The sequence below is a fragment of the Centroberyx gerrardi genome, chromosome 13 (genome assembly GCF_048128805.1).
Source record: "Centroberyx gerrardi isolate f3 chromosome 13, fCenGer3.hap1.cur.20231027, whole genome shotgun sequence".
NCBI lineage: Eukaryota > Metazoa > Chordata > Actinopteri > Beryciformes > Berycidae > Centroberyx > Centroberyx gerrardi.
In genome coordinates, this window is record NC_136009.1 from 23009231 (window position 1) to 23035496 (window position 26266).

General features: G+C 41.5%; 2 protein-coding genes across 3 annotated transcripts in view; both read right to left on the reverse strand.

Moving 5' to 3' along the window:
• ankrd12 (ankyrin repeat domain 12) overlaps positions 1 to 17644 on the reverse strand; it is a 30661-nt gene extending 13017 nt beyond the window's left edge. Inside the window, exons 1-4 of one of the 2 annotated variants that reach the window (XM_078287492.1) lie at positions 17520 to 17644; positions 4063 to 4176; positions 1590 to 1740; positions 153 to 224 (exon numbers count right to left, since the gene is read on the reverse strand). In XM_078287492.1, coding sequence (XP_078143618.1) covers positions 153 to 224; positions 1590 to 1740; positions 4063 to 4122 — 283 coding nt within the window. In that variant the 5' untranslated portion in view covers positions 4123 to 4176; positions 17520 to 17644. The remainder of the gene's footprint in view (positions 1 to 152; positions 225 to 1589; positions 1741 to 4062; positions 4177 to 17519) is intronic. The other variant, XM_071924325.2, reaches the window with a different exon arrangement.
• Positions 17645 to 18706: 1062 nt separating this feature from the next.
• On the reverse strand, positions 18707 to 25420 carry ndufv2 (NADH:ubiquinone oxidoreductase core subunit V2). Its single transcript, XM_071924349.2, has 8 exons — positions 25286 to 25420; positions 24090 to 24152; positions 22517 to 22579; positions 22233 to 22349; positions 21566 to 21734; positions 20984 to 21093; positions 19092 to 19168; positions 18707 to 18884 (listed from the first exon to the last, which is right to left on the reverse strand). Exons 1-8 carry the CDS (start codon positions 25325 to 25327, stop codon positions 18791 to 18793), a joined length of 735 nt encoding a protein of 244 aa, XP_071780450.1. The 5' UTR covers positions 25328 to 25420; the 3' UTR covers positions 18707 to 18790.
• Between the last annotated feature and the right edge of the window lie 846 nt (positions 25421 to 26266).

The window sequence follows — 26266 nt, forward strand, 5'->3', positions numbered from 1 at the left end:
AACACAGACATGCGTGAGCTGTGACGGGTGGATGCAGGGCGACAACACACACACGTGCATGTGTGTATGTGTGTTTACAGCAGCATAGCAGCGTAAGGGGTGACGTGACTTGAAGAGGACACGGGGGCTGAGGATCGGGCTGCAGCGATTACCTGCGTATATCCTGCAGGGAGGCACTAATCTCTCTCCCCAGGTCTCACTCGACTGGCCTGGGTCTGAGTCATCTACAGTGCAAAGCAGAGAGGATGGGGGAGGAGAGAAGAGGGAGGGGAGAGCAAGGGGGGGTGGAGGGGTAGGAAAGCACTGCATTAACGCTCACTCTCTCGCCCTCCTCGTCTCACATGTACTCAAATACAGACAGGCACAAAAGGCAGACTCGCACTCCACGCACAGATTATGAGTCATGGAGACACAGGAGACAGGAGAGAAGATCTGAGGTGGTCAGCGGAGTCATTACTTCCCTTCATCCTACAGCTGATCAACACAGGACCTGAGAATCCCTAGGAAAGGCTGCTGGAAGGCAAAGCCACCCTCCATGCTAGTTTGGCTTTATAACCTGTGCAACATAGATTGTACTCACGGTGAATTCAGAATTGAGGGTCTAGGTCTACAGTACAGGAGCCTGCAAAATGATGCAGGACCACACAATGAAAATCATTATGTTGAGCTTTGCTCTACAGAGACGAACGCAAATCTGTAGGACCTAAAGTACAGTCAGTAAAAAGCTTCAGGGCCTTTCAATTGCTGTAATTATAGCTGTACCATACACCAGCCCATTTTCAGATCTAAGATCTGACCTAAACATATACTTACACTTCTAACAGAATGATAGTAATAGAATATTAAAAAAAAGAAAAGAAAAAAAAGGTGAATACCCTAAGATTAAGGCTCAAGTTCACATTGTCTCCAACATGGAGCTAAGGGCTTGAGGTGCAGTGCTTCATCCTCAGCATTACAATCAGTTACCAGGAACTCTGCATGTGTGTTACTAAAGTCAAGACAAGACAAATGCCAATATTCTACTCCAATTCCATAGGAACAGTGATGCAAATCCATCTACTATCAAAAAGAGCTCATACAATCTCAAAAAGAGCAGTTATTACAAATCTTCTTACAACTGTGCACAGTAGATTACAATACCAGGTCTTGGTTTAAAAGACCCCAAGGTTTCATTTCAAAGTCTAGAGGACCATGTAGTCTCATGTGAGGGAAGGAAAGTTTATGAATATGAATTTTATTTTCATATCAAGAGGTAACAGCCAGAAATCACAAAAAAAATTCAGAAAATTTCAAATGATTTTGCTCTGGTCTACATGTTTTCTAACATGATTTTTTTCTGTTAGTTCAGTTTTCTCCTCAAGAGCATCTTGGCTGATATCTTATTATCCAACACGACAAGCAGCAACTTTATACACAAGGTCAGATTTGGATCCTGATGCCAAACCGGCCGACGAGATCCTCCGGCCTTTAGACTGTCCCAAAAGGAACAGTTCGACAACGGGCCACAAGGGGGCAGTGTGGGGACATGGCAGGGAGCCAGCAGCATGGCTGTGGGAGGAAGAGCGGGGAGGAGTGGCAGCAGCCCTTACCGGTGTCTGAGTCTCGCTCCTCTGTCCGGGGCGGACTGGTAGTGAAGGAGAGCTTGCGCTTCATGGAAGACTTGGCTTTCCCTTCCTTCCCCAGCAATTCACTCCGGTCCAGCTTCGGAGTTTTGGTGAATGGGGATAACTTGTCTTTGCTCTGTCGGGAGAAATAAAACATAAGAATCAGGCATGTCAAGGTGTGGCCACATATATGGGTTATGCGTGTGTGTGTGTGTGTGTGTGTGTGTGTGTGTGTGTGTGTGTGTGTGTGTGTGTGGATGCAAACAATACAGTCATGATGGTGAATACACGGAGGCGGCCCCATTCAGAAAGCTCTGTAAACTAGCAGGAACAGTCGGAGAACAATAGGGTTGAGTTCAGCAGGGGGGTAATATTTCAGACGAGACTAAAGCTTGCTAAAACATGACACTAACATAACGGAGTGCAGACGGTTATGTTACAGAGTGTGATGTGTCTCTGCAGCATATTGTTTGGGTCTTGCAGACGGGCAGGTAGGTTTTCCTGAGTAATGACTCTCCCAAAATCTTATTCCCAAGGCACGGCCTCTGCCATGTCTATTTAGGGAGTAAAAGGTCAGGAGAATTAATATGAGTGACTATGTTTTCCTCTGTAGATGCACACAAAGAAGCTGAGTTCAACAAAAATAAAAACAGAAGAAACCATGCTAGTCAATTCTAGTGGTGCACTGATAGTACCTGTAATATCAGAATTTGTGCCGATCCAGCTCCTGAGTACTGGCACTCTGATCGGCAGATGAAGCTGTGCCGATATCAATACTTTAATGAGCTGAGCAGCTTTGGCGCAGTAAAATACTTTTCTGGCTGGAGGAAAAATGTCTGCAGTGTGGTGATTCTTTGATCTCAGTGAAGCAAAGTGCCAGCTGTGCAAAGCCGAGGTGTCTGGCAACGTTGAGAGGGGAGGAAAGGTAAAGCAGCTACAATCATACAGGAAGTGAGGCGAGTCTGCCTTCAAAATGAAAGTGTGAAATTTGCCTCGCTTTTGGAAAACAGAAACTTAGTAATGTTGGTATAAATATACGGGTGAACAGGATTTTTTTGGGGGAAAGATAACAATATTCTTATTCACTATAGTCCCCCTTAAACATATTCACTTAGGTACTTTGTATTACTCAAAAAAAAGCAACATGTGCATCAATATAGGTTTTCTTCTGAAATTTTGAACGGACTGCATTTTTTTTTTTATTCTGGCTGTTCTTGACACTGGTTGGCGAACCCACATAAAAATACTGAAATGTCGCCATTTGTGAAAGAAAAACGTTCTCATTTTCAATTTTAGAATTATTCTCATCATGTGTATATTTCATAGTGTATATTTTGATTTTTTTGAAATGAAGTGCTTGTTCCTCTAATTGGCCAATACTAGGCGGCATGAATGAATGTTAATTGAGTGGTACTCAGATCGGTACTTGTAACTGGTATCAGTGCACCTACAGTCAATTCCCATCCAAACCATGTATTGTTAGATCATTGGTGAATCAAATCTAAACAATCATAGCCTGACATGATGTATCTATGTCGACTTGTACATATCTGGCTGTCAACTGAGTGCAAAATGATCTAGACTTTTCAATGCAAGTAGGCATAGAGAGACCGGTATCCTTGCTAGCGAGTTAGCTGTTCCCCGCCAGCATCCAGATGGATGTGTGTATCTGAAGCTCAAATGTACAGAGTGTTCCAATCTGAGCGTGTAATGAGTGTGTTTACATGTTGTAGTTCTTAAGTTTCCTTGCGCAGACATTTGCATAAAAATCTCTTAATTTATCCACATGATAGAACAAGAGGTGGCCAGGTGCAAGAAATGTGCGGAAAACACACACACAAATATTTCAACACTAAGACTTCGCCGACACCGCAGGCATTCATGCTCAATTGAATTGCTGCTCATATCAAATCAGCTTATATGACTGTTTATACCTACTCTTTAGGTATAACCCATATCCGATACCAATATGAACTGAACAGCAATGTCGAAAAGACGTGTGCGGAGTAAAAATGTCCCTTTCGTATTTATACCTCTGCTTGTTTTAACACATTTGTTATTTTGTGTGCCTTCAAGTTTTGACTGAATTGAAGCGTCTCGTCAAATACTAATGAAGTTGACTTTTTTGCGGTCTTTCCATTGTTGTGTTTCGTTGTCCTCCATGCCAAAACTGGCTCAGCCAAGCTGTCAAAATTATGATCATTTGTATCAGGTGGGTGCCGTGAGATTTACTTGTTGTCATGGCAATGCTGACCAATTCCCAACGTCGTAGCATATCCATATAGTCCAGATTGGAAATGAAAAAATGCAACTCCATGCAGCTTTTTGCTGTACATGCTCATTAGAAAACATCAGATCTGTGTCACATCAGGGGGGGAAAAAGTCTAAATTGGCACACTTTTAGCTTAAGTGTCCCAAGTGCGTTATCTTCAGTGCTATTTTGTGTGTGCTCACGTACCTTCTTCCCCCCCTGCTTATCCACCATGGCTCCATCTCTGTCACTCCCAGGTTTGGCCATGGTGCGGCGCCTGACTAGCTGCGACAGCTACAGCGCAGTAGGTTCATCATGCACCTGAAGACAGAAAACACAACAGCAATGAGAGGCGTTTCAACTCTGCCACATCACAGTCTGAGTGGATGACTGGCTAGCGAGTGTTTTGACTAGATGTAAACAGGGAGAGCGTGTACAAAACACTGGCAAGAACAAGGGACACGGTAAATACAGATACATATAAATGACAATGCTTTACACAGACTGTTTACAGGCTAGGCTTTCTGCAAACATCTGCATCACAGAGGAAACAAAAGCTAAGCAAAGAAAGTCACCTAACCCCAGAGAGGAGTGGCGGAGTCCAAAACAGTACTGCCTCAAAGTGTAACGCAGTTCTGTTTCAGGATGTAGGCTGAGTGGATCAGTAGTTGGGGATTTTTTATTGAAATTTCCATTCCATCTCTCTCGAGACTGACCTTAAACACAGGCAACATGAGAGGAAACGACTAGGCAAGGCAGCATGAATCACAGGTTTAGGGACTCAACTAATCTACCCTCCGAGAGGAAAACTTCCCTCCTGCTTGTTGTGAGTGTGGCCTACTCATCAGCATGACCAAGCTTCTGTATGATGTGGTTTGTGTTACAAGATTAAGGTAGTAGCACATGCAGTAGTGTCAATGGGGGCATTGTGGGTGCCTGCAGTGACTGAAGAAAGTATAGCTCTCAACTGAAGATGAAGAGTGAAGCCCAACACGAATGGCATATTAGCTAGTCACACAAAGTTTGTTGTTTTCATTGATTAGACCATCTTTTCATGAACTGTGAGTGAACTTTCAGTGCATTTTTTCATGCTCTTTTATAAACAGTAAAACAAAAACACAGAAATTGCATCTCTTGCCCCATTTCCCATGTGAAACTCCTGTGAATAGCTTTCTGTGTATCAAAAAGCCTAAGAGCCACTGGTAGCAAGTTGTTAAGCAGCCGGTAAAATTATTAGGACAGCCCCATTACTTAATATGTATCCAATTACAACTTAACTATAATTTTTATAATTTAACCTTCATTTGTCCAAGGAAAGAATGACCATGATTGCTCTTCTTTTTTTTTTTTTTTTTTTAGCATCGCACCACTTCATATTTATAAAGTTACACACATTCACACCAGCAAACTGCCCAGTATAACCAGTCCTTTGGACTGGTTATAAACTGCCTTGTTCAAGGGCACCTCAACTGGGCACCTCAACTGCAATGTTGGCGAAGGGGAAAGAGTTGCTCAGTCATTCTTCCAACCCAGATTTTCCCAAGGAGTCTGGGGATTCCTTCCGGTCAGCAGCTCGTTTCCTCTGCGGCTGATGTTATTCTTGCAAGCCACAGTGCTGCAAAGACAGTGTAGCCTTGCTGCTCAGTCATGGCCAGTGAAAGGTCCATCACTAGTAAGCACCGAGCTTGAGGTTATCTTTGGAAATGTGCTGATACTGACACCAATACTACAGTAAGAATTGTGAAACCTTTCATTATAAATCTCCAGGCTTGTTTCACTGTGCAAGAGAATTATTCTCTCTTTAATGCCATTTGCTTTTCTAAACAGAAACCAATTGTACTCCGTTTCTTCGGCACAAATTCCCATAAATAAGAAAACTGGAGTTCTCATTATCTCATTATAGGAATCCAACATTTTGTAGCTTCTTGATACCTTTGGATACCTTACAACCAATGTTGATACTGAATAACAGCAGTGTTATCGTGCTGTTATCGTTTTTCCAATACACAGCCCTACTGCTCAGCCAAGGCCTGTGAGAGGTCCATCATTAGTCAGCAGATAGCCAGTATGCAGCATTGTCATTCAGACAGCTGAAAGGGAGAATGAGCGGCCCACAGTGAACACGTTGGTGTAAAGAGGCTAGTGTATCAGGGGTATTAAAGCCGTATGGACAGCCCGGGACCAGACCAGAAAACAAACGCTGACAGGACTCCAATCTGGCCCAGAGACGAGGCGAGGAGGGTGTGACTATAATTACAGAGGTATTTGGGCATTCGCCAGTTTGGCATTCGCATTCACTGCGTTTCACGAGCAGCTCAGGGCTGCATAAGCCCCTGCAAGCACTGCCATTAACCTTGGGCCATTTCAAGTCAAGATCAAACCCCTGTCTTGATGACTACTACAGTTCACAGAGACTAAAGCCTAGATTAGTTTGGCATGAGATTGTGAACAGTGAAACGCTGAGTGATAGCAACAATTACCTAACCCGTTTAATTCCAATAAAAACGGACTATATCAAACTGCAGAATCGCAGTTGAGAGATGTAATACAGTGAGAGATGTGACACAAGAGACACACTCGGGACGGTCGGTTCCCTCGGTCTCAACATCAACGGTGTGGTAAATAATTCAGCAGGCAAGGAGAAGATGCTCAAGAGAAAAAAAAAAGAACATATAAAATCTCTCTGACCAGATCATTGAAATCATGTAGTTGGCTCTGTGTGTCATATAGCCACATAACAACTGTAAAAGCTTTACAGAGGATGACCAAAACATGCTGGCTGTCAGGGTTAAAGGTCAATTCACTTTTCAAATCATATGAACTCAAAATGTAAAGCGACACATCCATTTGTAACTAAATTTATCATTTAAGCCAGGATGTGAGGACGTTTTAAGAACAAAAAAAGTTCTCAATTTTCAAATTCTGAACAAAATCCAGTCCCTGCATTGACTGAACTGAAAGTCAGTGAAATCCCAGGTCAACCCTGCTGGTTGTACGGCCGGTCCTTCTGAGAAGCAGATGTCTCTGTATTTATTTATAACCCGGTGTTCCTGTGCTTTAAGTCCGCTGGTTCCTGACTGACAACAATAACAACCATTTCCCTGTAGCGCCGGAGCATGTTGGCCCTGACAGGAGAGCCGGTGCTACAGTGCGTGTCCTTGCGTGAGCACCGGTTGGGTGGGTTCGAGGGGTGGGGAGGAGGTGGCTGGTTGTGAAGCTAGGGGTTGGAGGCGAACAGCGTGCGGTGGAGGAGCTGGGATAGATGAAGTGCGCACACAGTAGGGTAACCTGATCCACTGACTGCAGGATGGGACAGGGAGGGAAGAGGGCTAAGAATAGCAGTGAGCCTGACACAGCGCAGAGTACGCCACCACCACCATCATCACCAGCAGCAACACTACTCCACTACAGCTTCCCAGAGTGCAGCCTGCTGTGTGCTCACACACACACACGCCATGTGAAAACTACATGTGATCGTCCCCTGGTCTCCCATGTGGCTACATTTACGACCGCTCACACAAAGAAACCCACTGAAAAACAAACTCTGAATGTATCGATTTCTGTCGAATGTTATGCGGTGGCAGAAATGATGACTGGCTGTAAATTAATATCAGGAATATTTGAAATCTACGGCAAAGCTACAGACAGTTTATCCCTACAATGGGGGGCGAGCGAATCCTGTAACGCACTCAAGGAGACACACTAGGCTGGCTGCGACAGTAAACAGCAGGTCACGTGGTCGCGGTCCTGTATGCCGTCAGGCTAAATGATGGGGGAGGTCTCTTTCAGCTGCGCTTCCACTCCCAGCCCGTCTCCTCCTCCTCCTCCGACCCCCTAATGAGTAGCAGGACAAAGCCAGGCGCAAAGGCCTGATTATTGAGACTGGAGAGGGGCAGAGAGACAACAATACCCAGCAAAGATCCAGCCATCACCAACGCACTCACACAGGCTACCAGCTTGTGTGTCCACATTGCATAGTTTAACTTAAATGCACACAACATGACAAAAAAGCACGCATGTATATACGTCAAATCTGCTCCATGCCCTAGAACTGTCCACTCCAATTATTTTGCTGTTGAGAAAATATGGGGGAAAATCCTATGCTTTAGCATGTTGTCAGTAATCCAAATGTATATGCAGGAACATGTAGGTGACACAGGGGGAAAAAAAAAAAATCAGCCTGGCTGGTCGCCTGCAGTGGCATTATGCCATATGTAGCATGACCTCAATGCCTGTTTATAATGTCATGTGACCAGAAGTGCATTAAATCACAAAGCCACAAATGATTAAAAAACAAAACACACATAAGCTATACCTATGTGTGGGCTTTATGAGTTCTTTAGCCACATCCATGCAATACTTCTGACTTAATTTTGTGCCGATTTCAAATCACAAAATAAAACGCAGCTCTCCTCTCCTCCCCTGTCACTTTGTCGTCTGACCTGAAGGCTTATTTCGACATGGGCAAACAAACAGAAAGTGACACTGGATGCCTCAAGGCGTCTGTTCACCTCTTACTACCCTAACCCCAGACAGACTAAACACGCCTCTCCCAACCAGCATGTCTGGCCTTCGTTCCAGTCAGTTGTTATGCTGCATAAACGAGCCAGCCGTTTTCCTGGGAAGAGATGGTAAGCTCCAGCTCAAACTCTCCTAAATGGGCAAGGCAAGGGCTACCAGGCCTATCATGATGGGTAAAGGGGCCAACAGGCACCCGGCAACTGCTGCCAAAATTTGACTGAAGCTGGTAAATTTTGTCGATGTGACAGCCACATTGACACGTTGCCACAGGTTTACAATCTGTCATTTAGTGGTCAAAATTAAAATGGCTGGCAAAATAGTCAAAGTTGTGATTTTGGTGGCTACTAGCTATTGTAGTCAGTAGATTAAAAAGTAAATTTCCTGCCATGTCAATGTCAAATATGTTCTTCCATTTAACTCTCATTTGACGAGGACAAAACATGTTGATTGTAGTGTGGCCAAAATATAGTTGGGACACCAAATTCTCTGGCTTAATTCATAATAATCCAAGCATTAAGCTGTTGTAAGACCCAGACATAATGTACTTTATGTGTGCTAAATGTGTATTCTTATGTAAGATTGAGTGCAGAGCTGTTTCCCAGCCTTATCCATCACTTAAAAGCTCCCATAAAAACAGGAATAACCCTAAATCTACAAGGGAGAGGCTCGGGGCATGGCTCGCACACAAATCAAAAACCTCGTAAAATAGCCTAATGTTTGTGCGCGAGAGGCGCAAACAGGGTTAACTTTACTGGCAGGAGAATAAGGCTCAGCCCAGGCCTTGACACACTGAAACACGCCCATTAAACTGGTCCGAGAGAGAGTCTGTGAGAGCCTTAAGAAGCCTACCGCCGCCGCTCTGAATGTAGGTTAATGATCAGATACCCAAGCAGTGGACGAGAACAATGAAGCCTTTACTGCTGATTATGGGTTAAAAAGGAGGGAGAGGGAATGGAGGGGAGGATTAGGGCAAAGGTTAGGACCTAGGCGTGGGTCTAGTTCTACACAGACAGTCCTCAGATTTCAACCACAGCGCCAGACTCACATGAACAGCGTGACCGACCAAACACTAGGGATTTCGAGGCAAGTTCAGCAGCAACAGTAGAATTCAAAATCAGGGACAAAAATAATGAAACTGGCACAGACGACAGTATGGCAGAAGTGACAGACACACTGCTGATTTCCTTACATTTTTGTGGAGAAACATTAATGCTGTGTTAAAACAAAGCTAAAGAAAGAATACTTTTGTAATAAGAGTTATAAAGTTGGATATGTGTGAATGGTGATGTATTTTTTTGCATTGCCATGCAATATGTGTATGTATATGTGCATATAGATATATATGTATACGTATATGGGATTATGTGTAATTGTGCATGTGCAGATGTATGTGTGTATCTATAGATCATGTCAAAATGTACCTCATCTCAAAATTGTGTAAAAAGAATTGCTGTAAAATCAAAATAATGTAAAAACAAAGTGCTATATGTCCTCCAAAGCGGGGGGGTGGTGGAGGGGTCAAATAAAAAAAAAAAAAATAAAAAAAAATAAGAGTTATAAATGATTTTCTAAACGTACTTGTTACATAATCTACAGTATATTGAATTTAATGATAAAATAAAAAGGTGATAAGCAGAATCAAAACTGAAACTGATAAAACAGCAAAACAAAACCCAACGGTAAGCAACAGAAAATAGGCCGCAGATCCAACTGATGGGCCGACAAGAATAAGCAAAGTGGGTAATTAACACCATGCACCAAGCAAACGTTATTAAAATTTGGGTTGTGGCTGGTGGCCATTGCAAAAAGGTAGCAATCCAATTTTTTGGGAAGTTGTTATCTATTCAGTACCTAGTGAATTAATGAAATTGGCTGGTGAACATGAGGTAAAACTTAAGCTTTCCTGCCTTAAAGATAAGCCATTCCCCTTTTCAATACAACAGAGAACAAGATGAAGGCAGAGCTTGAAGCCTCCAGGGTCAAAGAAGCCACTGACATGACCATGAAGCAAAACACATCGCTGGGTACCAGGGTGTTACAACCACAAGGGATCCCCAGCTATTCAGTTCCATATGAGCAACGAGCAGGCCTCAATCTGAAGCGGAGAGTAAACTATGGGGGAAATGTTGTGTCACTTTTCATTACGGCACTCAAGACATGACTACGTCTACACCTGTCACATCCTATTAGAGATGATGAGATGTCGATCCGATCATAGGCTCTGCACATGGCTCTCCATGCTGTGCCACAGCTTTACAGTGTCGGCCTAGCCCTCCATAAGTCCAGTATGTCAGGCTGATACGACACGTCTGTCTTCAAACTTGAAGGAATACACACTCCTGAGCAAATAAGTTCTTTGATCAGCTAACCGTCGTGCGACAAGAAGATTGGTAGGAGTTTCACTTGTTTGTGTTCACTATTAGGCTTTTGAAATGATGCTAATATATGGGTCATACTGGCTACATAACATACTCCAATTTCTAATGTTTTAACAATGCACCAAAATAAACTAAAATTCAACACAAAAGGTGAAACTGCTTAAGTTCTGTTCCATGATATAAAATATTCTGTTAACAATATTCATGTAAACAATGACATTTTGTGATCAGGAAGCGCAGATGCATATAAATAATATAATCCGAATTGAGCCTAACTTGTAACCGGACTACTTTGTATATGTAAACATATTTGCAGTCTTTCAAACTATCAAACAAAGGCCCCACTCTGAATCACTTGAAATAAACCTGGTCTGCACGTCGTTCCACTGCGGAGTCTGGAAACCTCAGACTCTTACTTTATTTGTTTGGCATACAAAAAAATGTTTCATTGAAAAAAATGGCTAATTTCCATTCTAAATGACATTACATAACATTTACTCAAAAGTTCAAAGATACAGCTGGTTTCATGCTGTAAAATGTATGCATTTGGTAGGCAATGATCTTCAAAGAGCTACCAACTTAAATTCCATTTCCAATATGAGTTTTACTTTCTTTTACGCAATCATTTTGTAGGAGTACGTGTCACTTTTCTTTTCTTTTTTTTTTTTTTAAATATGGACAACTCATTTTGAAATGGAACTCTTCAAAGATTATTGGGTTGGGTTTTTTTTAGCCTAGGTTGTAAACCTGTGGAAATGGAAACAAGCATCAACATGCATAGTGCACCAAGAATACTAAAACCATACCACTGTCAATGGTTAACCGAATTTAACCACATTTCTGAAAATGTGTTTACAAAGTGCAAGGTTAGAGTAATAGCACATTTAATTACATACATAAAGGGAGAGAAATAACAGAGATCCAATCGAGAGACATACACACCAATTGTCCTGTGAATAAACACTCATTAACCTATTTAGGAGCAGGATGGTCCTTGGCTCTGCACGAAAGCATGGTCATTGAAAGAGCCAAAGTAAACAGGATATGTCCGCTTTCTTTGGCATCAGTAAAATGAGAGCAGCCCAGCAAAGAATGAAAGCCCATTGTCAAATTGTCTTTTTCTCCCCTCAACTATCAACGCACACTCATCTCTGAAGCTGCTCATTCATAAAAAAGTAACTTAAAGGCCCCATTAATATTCTAAAAGCCAACCCAACACAAAATAACCTAGCTTTTCTTTCCTCATATGTGTTATGGGTTATCACACTGCATTCAGCACCAGCAGGAGCTCACGGGCTCACGAATTGTCAACCCTCAAAAAGCACATGGCTGGTTATCAAGGCAACATCAGCGTGACCTGCAGCCGTTACACACCGAGATACTGCACTCAACGTACCAAACAAAAACAACGCTCCCTGCACACATTCTGCTGCTGGCAAGGCTAGCACATGTTGTGTAATCAGCAGGCTCCACCCTCTCCACACACACACACACACACACACACACACACACACACACAGACGCAGACACACACACTTACTTGCTGGGCCTCTCAGAGACGCAGATACTCGGCTGCCAGAGCCAACTGCAGATAGGCCTAGGCCTGGCTAGAGGCACTTCATATCATGAGCGGCACTAGTGCTTTCACAATGTTGTTTGAACGGCAACACACTAAAGGTGGCCAATCGTCTGCAACTTGAGGGGAAAGTGATACTGTGCAGATTTTCAAGCTCTGTCTGGAATTAGAAGAGATAAATGATTTTTGCCTTTAGCTCTAGTGTTTGGGGTTTTTGATCGTTTCTCAGAGGACCATTTCCATAGCCTAATCTCTCTTCGACAGAATCCGGTTGTATCGATTCCAAAACAAATGCCTGAATTTTGAGTTATACGGTCCTTAACGATCACTGACAGTAATTTGTCAATGCTGAAGGTCTTCACCTTGCTGAGGGGAAGAATAAAACAAGAACTCTAACCGTTTTTGGGGGCTTTCCCTGAAGATGAAGACCTGGTGTGATCACTCAAAACAAAAAAAGAGGAACCGCATTTGTACTATCATGTCAGAGTAAAAGGGCACCACTCGTGTGACATTAACATGGCCAGAATTCAATATCAGAGTAGGCCTGTGATGCTGAGAATAATGAGATGCTGATGAAAAGAACCAACAGCACAAGATGAGGTTAGAGGTAGACCTAGGAGGCAAAATATTAGTCCAAACATATCATAGCCAGCTAGGCTAAGCCTCTCATGGGAAAAGGTCTTGAGCACAAAGGGCATCATCTATTAGAGCAACACTATGACTCATTCTTATCATGATTCACATGAAAAGGGTCCAACATTCAGCGAGTTGAGGCTCATGCAAGAGAAAATGTACTCTTCATGACCCACCACGGTAGACCTGCATAATTTGTATTATTCTATAAGCTTGTCCATCTTCTCAGGTGGAATCATGTTTGCCAGACTGGAAAAGGCAACACACCTAATACTTCAAAACGTTTTTGTTGTATTTTTCCCCTGTTCCTTTAATCTGGGTTTGTATCCCACCACCCCCCACCCCTTTCCGAGGTTCACTTCCCTACCCTGCCACATCTAAATTTCCTTTTCTTAATCCTCAGCATTGTTGAAATGCCTAATTTTACTTAACATACCCCCTGCAATGCTTGTGAGGCACAAAAATATGAACATGCTCACAGCTATCAGTCTGAATATACATCCAATGAATGTTGAAAATGTAAAAACGCTGTGATGTTGTTGGGGGGGAAAAAAGACAAATAAGCCTCCGTAGAGCAGCATTTAGATCTGGACTATCTCAATCACTAAGATGCCTATTTTCTTGCTTCTCTATCTTCTTACATTTTTCACAGTCTGGTCTCAAAGCTAAATATGCATTCATCACTAGGAAAAAATATTAAACTACAAAAACAGCACACTGTTCCTCATATGATTTTACATACTTGCTCCTGCTTTACTGCACCTTAGTCAATACCCTGTTCTGTAACAACTAAGAGGCTTATAGTTATCCTGGCTGGCTAGGCTATAGTAACCATGGTGTGGTTTTCCCAATGTTATATGCGTCTTCGTATGAAACTGCCCGTTATGAGTCTCCTGCGGCTGTTTTTATTTAGGCTACATTTGTCTGCATTACTTTTTCACGCCTTCTCTCTCCATCTCCACACATTTCTTGTATGAGCGCTTTGGCTGAACTGCATCCAGATTATATAAAATTGTGATCACAATGTGAGCCTGACCCCTCCCTTATCGTTCTTAAGATCTGACAGAAATGAGAGGAAAATCTGATTTTTGTTCATGTCACTCAATGGATGAGATTGGAGGATGAACTTTGCACTGAAGCAACTAGAGTAACCTTTGCCAAGGGAGACAGTGAAAATAAAAGTTGAGTTGAGCGTGTGTATAAAAGATGTCTACTACCTGGCTTGAAGTCATAAAGTCCTTCAGACCAGCACCACAGCGCATTTCACCACATCATAACAACAGCAAGGAACATAAACAGCTAGCCAGCAAGCAACAGGAAACATTTTTATATCTGGAGGACATGGTGGCTGCCAAGTTCCAGGATTCACCAGACACTTTAATCATTTTAGAGGAGAAACTCGTCTCCATACTGTAGCTGGTTACCTGTCTAAGTCGCTGGCAGAGTAGGCAAACATCCAGCCACATCCAAATATTACCAGCATTTGACTGGTGACTCAATTTACTTCCTTGAGGCTAGATCTACATTTGGCAGAAGTTTGGCTGGATTTTCGTGCCACCTGTAGGTGCTGAGAAACAGTATTTCCATTGAATGCGAAACTGTTACACTACTTAACTAAGGCTAGCTGGTTAGCATACTGGCAGCTGATAGTGGATGAAAATGAGCTTTTTTGTGCTGTAGGGTGATTGTCAAAACCAAAAATGCACAGTCAGTACTTGTGTCCTTGTGGAGAACGTTCCTTCCAAGTTGTCTTGGAGGGAACAAATTTCAAGAACATGAGGACAAATCCTGCAGCTTTGCAGTTTGAAATGGGCTGTGGCCTTGACAATGTGCGAGATGCATAGGTGTTAATTTTCCAAGCTATCTGTACTACAGACTTAAGCGCTGTTTGGACATGATGCATCGTTCTCGCAATGAAACTTGGGGCTTCGCATTTGTTATCGTCAGCCAAGTTACCATCTGATGCATCCTCGGATGGCAAGTAAATTCTGGGATCTTTATGCGTTTTTGCATTCTTTTTAGAATCGTACTTGGCTGTTAGATATTACTTCAAACGTGTTATGGAGGACACAAGAATACATATTGAGAAAGACCCGTAAAAACATGTCCAGTAAAGCAGGTGCATTTGATAATACGGGCGCATTAACAAAAAAGCTTCTTAATCCTGCAACGTACAATGAACTACAAACAGTTAGTGCAGACTAATGAGAGCAACCATGGCAGCAGACATCTTTCATACACCTGATCCACTGTTTGCCAATTGGAGAAAATTAAGATAGCCCATAATGTGTCTACAGCCTCATCACTGCCAGGCCTCCAGCTAGCAACATTTTTGTTTGTTGTAGAGCATATACAAAGTAAGGCAAGCAAATAAACAATTAAATATAGAAAAACAAGTAAAGCTTTCTCATAAGAGATGTATTAGGATACTTCTACGTCTTAGTATTTAAATGGCTGCCTGACAGCCATTAACTTGTGGCTTTGACTTGTCAAATGTATGAGGTTGTATGCATTATAATGTAAACATCCTAAATAATAACTCACATTTTGTACGTAGTAAAAAAGTGATGTCAAGAGATTGTGATATATTAATATAGGAAGAAATCCTTAAGATTATTGTGATATTGATTTCAATCACATTGCCCATACCTACTCTAGAGCATATTACAGTGAGTGTCAGTAAAACTACCAGAGAATATAAGGAAAATACCAGACAAGGTGTGTGTAGAAATAGCAATAAACTAATGCCACAACCAAACCTCCACTCCCACCATAAGTATGGGTTGGGAAATTAACAATAGCCAAATGCAGGTTAACTTTGACTGATTGCTGTCAATTTCACAAGCCAACTGGCAGATACTTTTATTACCTGGAAGATCTGGTATATTCAGACACCCATCATGGCTGAAAAAACCTTAGTGACTTGTGTATTTACCTGCTACTCTGGCAGGTAGAGAAAATTTTTAGTTTCCCCTCTCTATAGATCAACTAATAATCCTGCTGCATGTCTAATGAAAGATTTCCTAGATTTACTACTTAAATTTGTAGAAATAACAGCCTACATAAATTCTTAGGATACAAGTCACAGCCATCCATTTTATGCCTTCTACGCCTTTGCCTTAAACAAGATCTATTGTATTGTATAATTTACATGATACAAATTCCACTGCAATTATGACATTAGGTGATTAAAGTTATTATACTGTTCATATAACCTCAGTCTACCTGTAGATTCCCATTTTTGTTTCTGTCCAAATCAATACAACCACATCAAGTATACTCTACCTATCCTTACCCATTATTAATAGTACAGCAATTGACACTAATATAACAGTAAACGAAGAATAACGTTATAACACAGTTGAACAACTACCACCATTTCCATGTAGGTAAAGCCTAGTCAATTTTGTATCCCTTGTGGTGTGTGCAAGATTTTCAAATATTCTCCCCTTTAATCCGTGGGACATTTATAGTACGAAAAGTGCGTGTGCTTGTAGTGAAAGCAGCCTATACGAACTAGCACTCCAGATTATGGTATTGTCAATGTTTAGCTTGACGTTTTGGAGGTTGAGGGTGGTTGTTGCACGGTCGGCCATCTAAAACAGACAGCTTTTGTATCAGGCAACACACCCCCAAGATGTCACACAGTCTTTGGTTCGCAGGCGCACGCTCCTAGTTATTCCAGCTAAGCTAGTTCCTTGTATTCACTTGCAAATATTACAAATTTTAACCAGATTTGAAAGTTATTATTCCTAAAACTGAACTGGGTGTAAACAAATGGTGCCGTTTTATCATGACATACAACACCAACCAGCACCAGGTAATTTCGATCGTGCATGCCTGTAACACAGAGCCAGCAATATGTTGTTGAGCGCTAAAATTCTCTATGTAAAGCTAGCTGGTACCTCCTATCAACTTGGCTATGGTTAGCAAACATAACGAGCTAACGTTAACGTTACGTCCCAAAATAACGTTATACACAGCTATCTGTTGGGTAACGTAACTGGGTTCCTTGTGTGACCAACATACCTTAAGTTCAAAATGATGTGAAACGTTTTAATGACAGTATTCAACATGAGAACAACACAACCCGAGACAAAAGCCCACTGCAGCCCCTTACTGCCCTCACAACGTTCCCCCTCCCCAGCGGCTAATCTAGCTAGCTAGCAAGCTTCTAAGTAGCAGCGCTTGCAACCCTACACAGCCTCGCTGGCTGGCTGGGACTACCCAGTTCACTCTGCTTCGCCCTCGACATTTGGCCGCGCATATCCCTACTGGCTTTCTATACCCTCTATTCAGAGGCAACGAGTTATTAAATTCACAAATGGTTGTAATATTAGTTAGTGAAGAGAAAGTACTCAAATGTGTGTAACGCACGTGGCACAGAACTATACCAAGCCCACGCAAACACATAACATTCCATTTTCGCACGCAGTTTACGTCAAGTTAGCTAGCTAACATTAGCCTGCTCGCTGTAGAACTAGCCAGATGGCTAACTGGGATTTTTCCCCTTATGATCCGAGGCAATCAAACAACAAACCTTGCTTTATGCTTACCTTTAAACTGATTTTTGTGTTCCCGCCAACTCATTCGGATTCAACTATAGATTAATATTGCGCAATATAAACAGTTATTTCCTAAATATTGGACGTTAACCGTAGCCTACGGCTGTGTGACGTTTATCGCTGGTTTGAAAACATCCCAGTCGTTCGTCGTCCGTCGTCTCCAAGAAAAGCCCAGCAAAACATGCAAGCGTCGTTTTCATTGGCGCAGGGAGTCACGTGGGCGTTTGAGCCCCACCGAGCTTATAAGGTCTACGTCTGCTGGATATAGATGGGTATGTGTCAAACGATTTAACTCTTATTTCAGCGATGCGGTGTGTCAAACTGCGTTTCTGCCTTTAAGAATAATCTCGGTTCTGTTATATTTCACCGGATAGTTACTTGTACACCATCCGATGGTGGGTATTTAGCGTAGGAATTTAGGCTGGAGAGAATGGTGAAGCAGAGCAGTAATGGGCACTTGACGTCATCTTTTCCGCTGCTGTGTTGCGGTCAGTGGGAACTTTCTCGAAGATCACGGGTGAGGGAAACAGGGGAGAGGCGGCTCTTGGCCTGCTTGTGAACATGGGTACACAGTTTTATCATATATATTAATACATTGGTCGCGTTCATTAGCCCCATTCACTCTCGCATTCATTGTATCGGCCAGCTTTGAGTTGGTGGCGCAGTGACATTTGCATCATGGTGGACATTGCGCGCATGCGCCATGGTGCATAATATTATGTTGCAGAACAAGCGTGAAGTCGCAAGGGGAAACCGGAGTGGGGGAGGGGCACCGGCTAGACATGAAAAAGCCACTAGGGTGGGATGGAAATGACAGGAGCAGTTGTAAGAAGGGGGCTGTCATTGAAATGGTATTGAGAATGAGAATGGTGCGACACAACCCTCTCTTCCTCTGCAGCACAATGATGATATCTCGGTGAATCATGTATGGGTAATCCAAGATGTATACATTGATTCATTTTGGATAATTGTGCATATGATACTGTAGAAACATGTCCAATATCAGTTGTGCATGTCTGAAAGACATTTAGTAATATAGGCAAAATTTGGTGTAGCTACATTGTCTGTTTGTAAATTGTATCAAAACTGCAGGGCATCTGTTTACAGTAATACCTCTTTCTCGTTGCTGGACTCACTACACAGTTGTATTCATTAAGTGACACACTGACACCTAGAGCATAGGTACATGAACATTTTATTTACACATTTTGTTTGAGTTAAAACATTTTATCAGGTTGCTTTTGAAAAAAGCTGAGGAATCTTTACAGGTCTGGTCTTACACCAAAACCAGGTCCTGTAGGGGGTTCTGTCAGAGAAGTCAGTCCACCCGCCGGCTCACAGGAGAAACGCCCATTCCTGTAGGGAAAAAAAAAAAGATAATATTTCTGCCACTGCAACCACCATACATAGGAGGAACATTTAGAAAATTCTAAGCTGTTGGTTTAGTTAAATAATGGTAAATAACAAAATAATCTTTGGCTACAGTTACTGAGATTTAGTTGATCAAGAGGTTTTAAATTTAGACATATATATTAATGAATCAGGTTGGGCATTTGTATGTACCTGGGCCCTGGTGGTGGCACTCTGCCTGCTTTGAGTTCATCAATAATATCCTCCATGTCCTTAGGGCTGAGGTCCTCCTGGAAACGAAAAGAAAGCAGGATATTATAGCCGAGCGCACTGCTTTTCATTAGTAGATGTCTCATGAGTTGAATTATTGCAAAAGTCTTTGCAGTTATCCTATATGAAGACTTTCTCCTCCAACTAAAATCAATGCTAAGGAGAGAGGGTGAAAGTTAAAGAGGAAATACTACCTTCTAAACCAGAGCAACTTAATGATGATCATAGTTAATTCTAATAAAAACTTTTTCAGATGTGATATGGAAGCAGGGTCAACACTGCCAGTCAAAAGCTATGAGAATTCCTCCGATAATATTAATTAATTTAAAATTTCATCCTTACATTCTGGCCAGGGATAATAGGAAGACTCCAGATTAACTTTTCCCCGTAGCTTTTTTAGTTGGTGGCATCGCTATTTTGGTCCGGACACTGTTTCACATACAGTAATCAGTATGTTGCCCATTGAAATTAATGTTGTGCCTGAAATGTGTCATTGTCCTCTATGAGTGGGATGAATGTAGATATGTGCCGCAAACGGTAATGAAGTAGGCTTTAATAGTCAACGCTGATCACATCCCCTTTATGACAGATTTTGGTGAATTCTCAATTGTTTTTAACTCATTCAACCAAAGCAGAGTCCGTCTACCTAAACCTATTTATTTCACACACAACCCAACGAATTGCCACTAGCTAATGTTTTACATTAGTGATGAATGCACTGTCCTATCTGACAACACTGACGTCTAAAATAGGGCTCTGTTTTTGCGTAGTGCATTATTTTGTATTTTATAAGTCAACAGGTAAATATACACAAGGCAGCACTGAATCAGAAATTGCTCCAGTTTGGGAGTCGTAAACACAACTTGACACACGTACAAGTGCTTTTGCTAGGAAACGATAGCAAAACAGACCCTCTAACAAAATTAGTTTTTTGGGGGACTGGTGTTTTATTTTAGATATCAAGCGGCACAGAGCTACTATGTGCTGCAGCGGCAGAATGAAGAGGAGAAAATGAATATCAGGGCATGTAACTGATGATTTAATGAATGCATTAGCCAAAGTCATTGTATATTTGTTCAGCACTAATTATTTATACCCAATGCCAAACAATTACATAATACATCACTTCTACCATCAGTTGTTAACACGGCTTCCATGCTCTCTGCCCCTAAACTTCACATCTCAGCAATTCGGGTGTCGTAGAAAATGTCTCTTTTCCAATTCGTATTTACCTTTACTGGGTCGTTCATGTGTGCTCAACTTATGATTACGATATTTCCAGCAGCAGCTGAATGCAGAATTTGTTTCAGGTAATGTTTTGCTACAAATCCAAAAGCAAGCTTTCCATATCACCTGTGGCTGATTATGTAAATGTTTCTCCAAGCTTAAGTCATGGCTGAGACAGACAGATTACCCCCAGATAGACTATTATTAACTTCAGATGGATAGATTATTATTCACGTGCTACAGTTTCATCCTTTGCATTCATTTCTTTCGAGCCGGGTGCATGTAGACTGTTCCACACCTAAGTCAAACTCATTTAATTCAATGATTTTCTGCTTTGGCATGTGTGGGCACTGGGCTAATACATTAGTTTACTGCAATTTTAATTCTAGTTAGCAAATATCAGTTTGAATGTGTTAGCTAACTACTAGTTTGGTTGCACTGCATTGGTTGCCCATGAAGAAATTAAGTGGCGCTACAGAAAGCGAGTCGCAAAATGTATTCTCTGCAGGCATTCACTGCAAATGTCATTTCAAGCTTAACCTAATTATGTTAATTTGCTTATCCTGTTCAGTTGGGAAGCCATCTGCACAGAGTAGTTGAACACTCACATAATAGTTGTCATTGATCTGGACCATTGGAGCATTCACACAGGCACCCAGGCATTCTACTTCTATTAGCGTGAACATCTTGTCTGGTGTGGTCTCTCCAACCTTGATACCTGTGGAAACACAATTGAAGACATGCTATATGTTTCGCCTAATCTACTTTGACGAGCAGCAGATTGGGTTACTGAAACTACCAACATTGGTAACACAGGCAGTGCAACCTGACATTACACTGCTGTAACACAATATGTGAACCATAACAAAAGTGTAACCTCACTATTTGGTTGATTAAAAGAACACACAATTATGAGCTCGCTCTATTAGACGCTACACAGATTCAATCAGTTACTTGTCTTGCCAGTAAAATTCTTCTGGCTTGAGTCCAGACTTGCACTTCTTCTTATTTGCTTAGGCTTAACTGCCACAGTACACTGTTGTTTGAATAGCACTGACAACTGTATATTTACATGTTTGTTCCCAATTTCTGTTTATCTCAAATATACACAATAAAAAAGATCTGTTTTCATCAACCGCTGCATCTCTTTCATTGGGGTCCCGCTGTAAAATGGACGATCGCTCTCTTACCCAGTTTGTTTTGGATGGTCTCCAGGATGCTGTCCGAGTTGCAGAGCATGCAGGGTGTTGTTGTGCAGATCTGAATAAAGTACTTTCCCACTGGCTGACGCAGGAACATGGTATAGAATGTCGCTACTTCATACACTCTCATTGGAGCGACTTCCAGCACCTCTGCCACCTGAAGGAATGCAATTGTATACATTCAAATGAGGTTCTCTTAAACGGTACTGAAGAGATATCCTCTAGAAATATAGTCTGACTTTATTGAGACACTCAAGATACATTATGGTGCCATTACAGTTTATCAGAATGCATTGTTTTGCGTTTACAGCCCAGTACATTGCCATTATATTCTATTCATACAACTTTCTTCAACACTTTCATATACTGGATAAAGTTAATTATTTTTAATACAGCTGCATTTTCAGTACATTTTGTCTGCAGTCGCTGGCAGTGACCTGCCCTTTGATACAAAAATGTTAAGCCAGAAAAAAATCATCTCATCCCAACACTCACACAAAGCAATTATAGGGCTGTTACAGCACAACTAGTTCAAATATTGTGATATCAGAGTCCATATAAGAGCAGTTTTTGTGCAATTTTTTGCTCCTAGAACTGGCATCACACTGCTCTACACTGCTACAAAGAAAAAAAAAATCAAGGGGAATCACTGTACCTTGTTCATGACTGAGATGGGGAGCCATCCATGCTGCCTCTGGGCTAAATCCAGCACTGGGATGGTGGCTGCTTGCTTGTGTCCAACTGGGTACATTGAAATGATCGCCTCAATCCTCTAAAAAAAAAACACAATTCTTTCAGCAAGGGTGTGGACTTACAAAGAACTAAGAATCATTGCATTTCTCCTTTGTGCTACAACACAGATTTAAACTGTAAAACGATGTTCATGCAAAAACATGACCTGCATAGATATTTACCGCTCAACTCGGATGTCACACTTACCTTTTTGTTCTCCTCAGTAAATTCAAAAGGAGTGTCAGGGTTGTTGTCAGGCGTATCTCTGTGCTAAAACAGAAAGAGCATCATGTTAAGCAACAGTTAACTTTGTGTAAACACTGTCCACCAAATGCAAACATCAATAGTCGTATTCAAATAATATTAGCCAGCCAATATATATATGTTAAATCCTATTTCTGAGGAATATGATCCAAAAGGTGGATAAATTGGTATTATGGGTCGATTTTCACATGAGAACAATCATGTTCAAGTGGGAGCAGCAGGTTTATGAGTAATATCTAATAAAATATGAATAACTCAACATGTAAGCCCAGAGGGGAACAGGTACTCTCATCCGACCATGGACAAAAGCCTCACCACACATAACAATTACATAAGTCACTTCTGCCTCTGCACACACTGCCCCCTTGTGAGGAGGAAATATCACCAATGTCCTCTTCAAAAATCTGTAATAATAACCTTAAACTTGATGGCCTTTGTGTTTAAAGATGTCAACGACAAGCTGACATTCCTGGTTGAGGAAGTGTAGTTTAAAGACAGTTCAGCCAAACAATAATTTTTCCCCCCAAAGACAGATCAAATACGTCATCATTACCATCGAGGGACTGTAACCATGGCATGTTTCCATTACATGAGCATATCACCTGTGATGTTTTTGTCAAACAGAATGGCTGAAAGGCTCCATCAGCTGGCTCACTGGATAGATTAGGAGCTTTTGACAGACCAATAGTTTAGGATTTATTTCAACTAATATCGAGGTTGCCAAATTACCATATCCCTGAATTATATATACGTTGATCGTCCGTTTAATAATAATAATAATCGTTTTATTACCCAAGTTTGCACATACAAGAAATTTGACTCGATGGGGTACTCATATAGCTCACATTAAACAGAACAATTTAAAAAAATAAATAAAAACAGAAATTTAGGAAATAGGTCTCTTTTCTATACAATATGTACACGGCCTTCGTTAGAGCCTGACTGATTGCACTGATAGGAAGCTATGGATGTCAGTGATAGAAAAAATTAAGAGAAAAATAGACAGATCTAGACAATACTGCACCTTCTGAGCGTTTTGAATTAGAACGTCACAAGGGGGAAAAAATCTAATTGACGAGCACAGTGGTCCTCTGCGCCTGTCTTCGGGGGCCCAGAGTACTGCTGGTTTTCTAGTCTGCCAGGTAGTTGAGTGCATTCACCTGTTGTCCCAGGTCTAAACAGTCCCTGATTAGACAGCTAAAACGAAAGCTGCCTGGCAGAATAGAAAACCAGCAGTACTCTGGGCCCCCCGAGGAATTTAGGACCACTGGTCTAATAGATCCTGAGTGAATTATAAGATAATATAGCGCAATAACAATCTAAATCTTACTGTAGTTCACCAATTACATAAGTAGCTGATTCAGTTTGTCCTAGTATGTCCAGTTTAACAATGAAAGCCAATTCTGTGGTGCTCACTAGAGATGAAACAATCAAGCCTGACTACAAATCACTGGTTACTCTCTGTCCAATCTCGTCTGCACATCTGTATGTCTTTTGGCACTGAGACGTCACTTACCACAAAGATGCCGCCGGCTCCAGCACGTGCAGCGGACCGGTGCAGACTCCTGACCTGCCTGGCCTGTAAACACAGAGAGAAACAAAGAAGGCTGTAAGACCTGGGAGAATGATGAAATGAGTTCTGACGTCTACTTCAATACAAATAACATTCACTTTAATTTATTTTAAGAAGGGCTGAGCAACATATCAAATTCTTATTGATTGCAATATTAAAAGAAAATATCTACATTGCAAAGGCTGCAGTATGGGAATTTTAACTCTTCACAATCTGCGAGTGAAGTAGTGACAATGGAATCATCAGTCTTAATACAATAAACACTGTGTAGTCTGAGGAGATGACTGACACAGAGGACTGGCCATCAGTGGTAAATTCTATTGGAGATACTGCCACAATATCCCATAGAAATAGTGAAAAGTGTTTCAAGCCACACGAGAAGGTAAAACAGACTTAAAACATTTACTAGATTAAATAAATTAGATTTATGTCTAAATAAATAGATTGCAAGTCGCATCACAACTGCCAGATCTATTAAAATGATCATAATGTGACGTTTTGTCCACATCATGCCACCTGAGTTTTTATTAATAAGGGGCTTTGACCATAACAAAAATGATAGTCTGACCTGACCCTGGAACATTGGTTTATATCAAAGTATCTGTTAAAATTTAACGTATCACAATGTTGCCACAGTGAATAAACTCACATAATGTGGCCATTTTCATAAACATTTCCACAGTCAGAGGATTGACATCTAGTTAACGTAGTAGGTTGGGTCCTTAGGCACCATATTTTTTTAACTTGTCGTTGCACCCAAAAAAAGAAATGTGTACCCACATGTTTGCATTGCAACAATGTATGTTACCGTTGCTGCTGCCAACATAGGTTGTTAACCTTATCTTACGTAAAGTGGCTAACGTTAGCCAGTGGGATAATATGGTATATTAACGTTAATTCTAAATCTTTAGTGCTCATGTCCTTCGTGATCTGTCCTTTACAGGGATTATTCATATTTGCCTAATGATCACCTTAACGTCTGACAGCTGCAAGGTAAACCAGCTAGCTAGCTAATGTTAGCTAACGTTAGCGGCCTGCACAGCTTGCCCTTGTGAGGTGTCATAACATTTTGTGTCTAAATTAACGCAAAGGGGCTTCTAAACCTTAACCTAAATGCAAGAAGAATAACACAACTATACCGTTTGCGACACAGCAGACCGAATAGCAGCAGACAAAAACATCTTGAAGCGACTTTTGTCCCGGTGTGTTAACACTTAAACGGGACAGCGATGGCCGACATCAACACACAAGCGTTATCACTCTCGATTAAGAGGGTCTGACGTATGACGCATCGTCAGTCGCAGGTCGCAACGCGACTCAATCGATCCCAGAGTGAAATTTGAGATCAACATGAATGATGCCGAAAGCTATTTGGACATTTCCTCTAAAGTTATGTAACTCAGAGCTAGTTCACGTTGCACGTTTATCAGGAACAAATGTTCTTAAATTTACAGTCTTCAATCCAATATTACTTCAGTTATTAATTTGGAAGTTCTTATCATCATCATCATCATCATCATCATCATCATCATAGTACCGCATTAATGCACTGGTGCAGTACAATTTGTCTCTGACTTCTGCTTTGAAAACTGCAAACGGTTTCTATTTTGTTGTAACCTGGTAATTAATGTTATTTGTAAACCTATGCAAGTTGTTGTCTAATGTTGGAGGCATTAGCTGTTATAATTTATTATAAGTAACTCTTTAAGCAAATGAAAAATATATAATATCGTCATCCCTCAAACCCATAAAAGATCACGTTAATCCTGCTATGTCATAAACAAATATAAGGAACTGGGCTCTGTATCAGTGAAAATGCCTTGAGGCTCTGGGATTTTTTGGAAGGGAGTCAGTGAAGGAGATGTTTTCTTTCTCTCATTCTCTCTCCTTTTCTTTCCTCATAGCACTCATTGCCCTCCCTGCCAAACCTCTCTGTGCCTGTCTGTGAATCCAAAGCATTCATCCTACTGCACACCTCCTCCTCCCCCCATCCTCCTCCTCTTCCTCCTCTCCCCACCCCCCCATCCACCCCCTTGCTCATAATGCGATCAACAGACCAGGGACAGCTCAGCCAATGAAAAAGTGGGAGTGCCGAACCGAGCGAGCCGATTGGCCGCCTT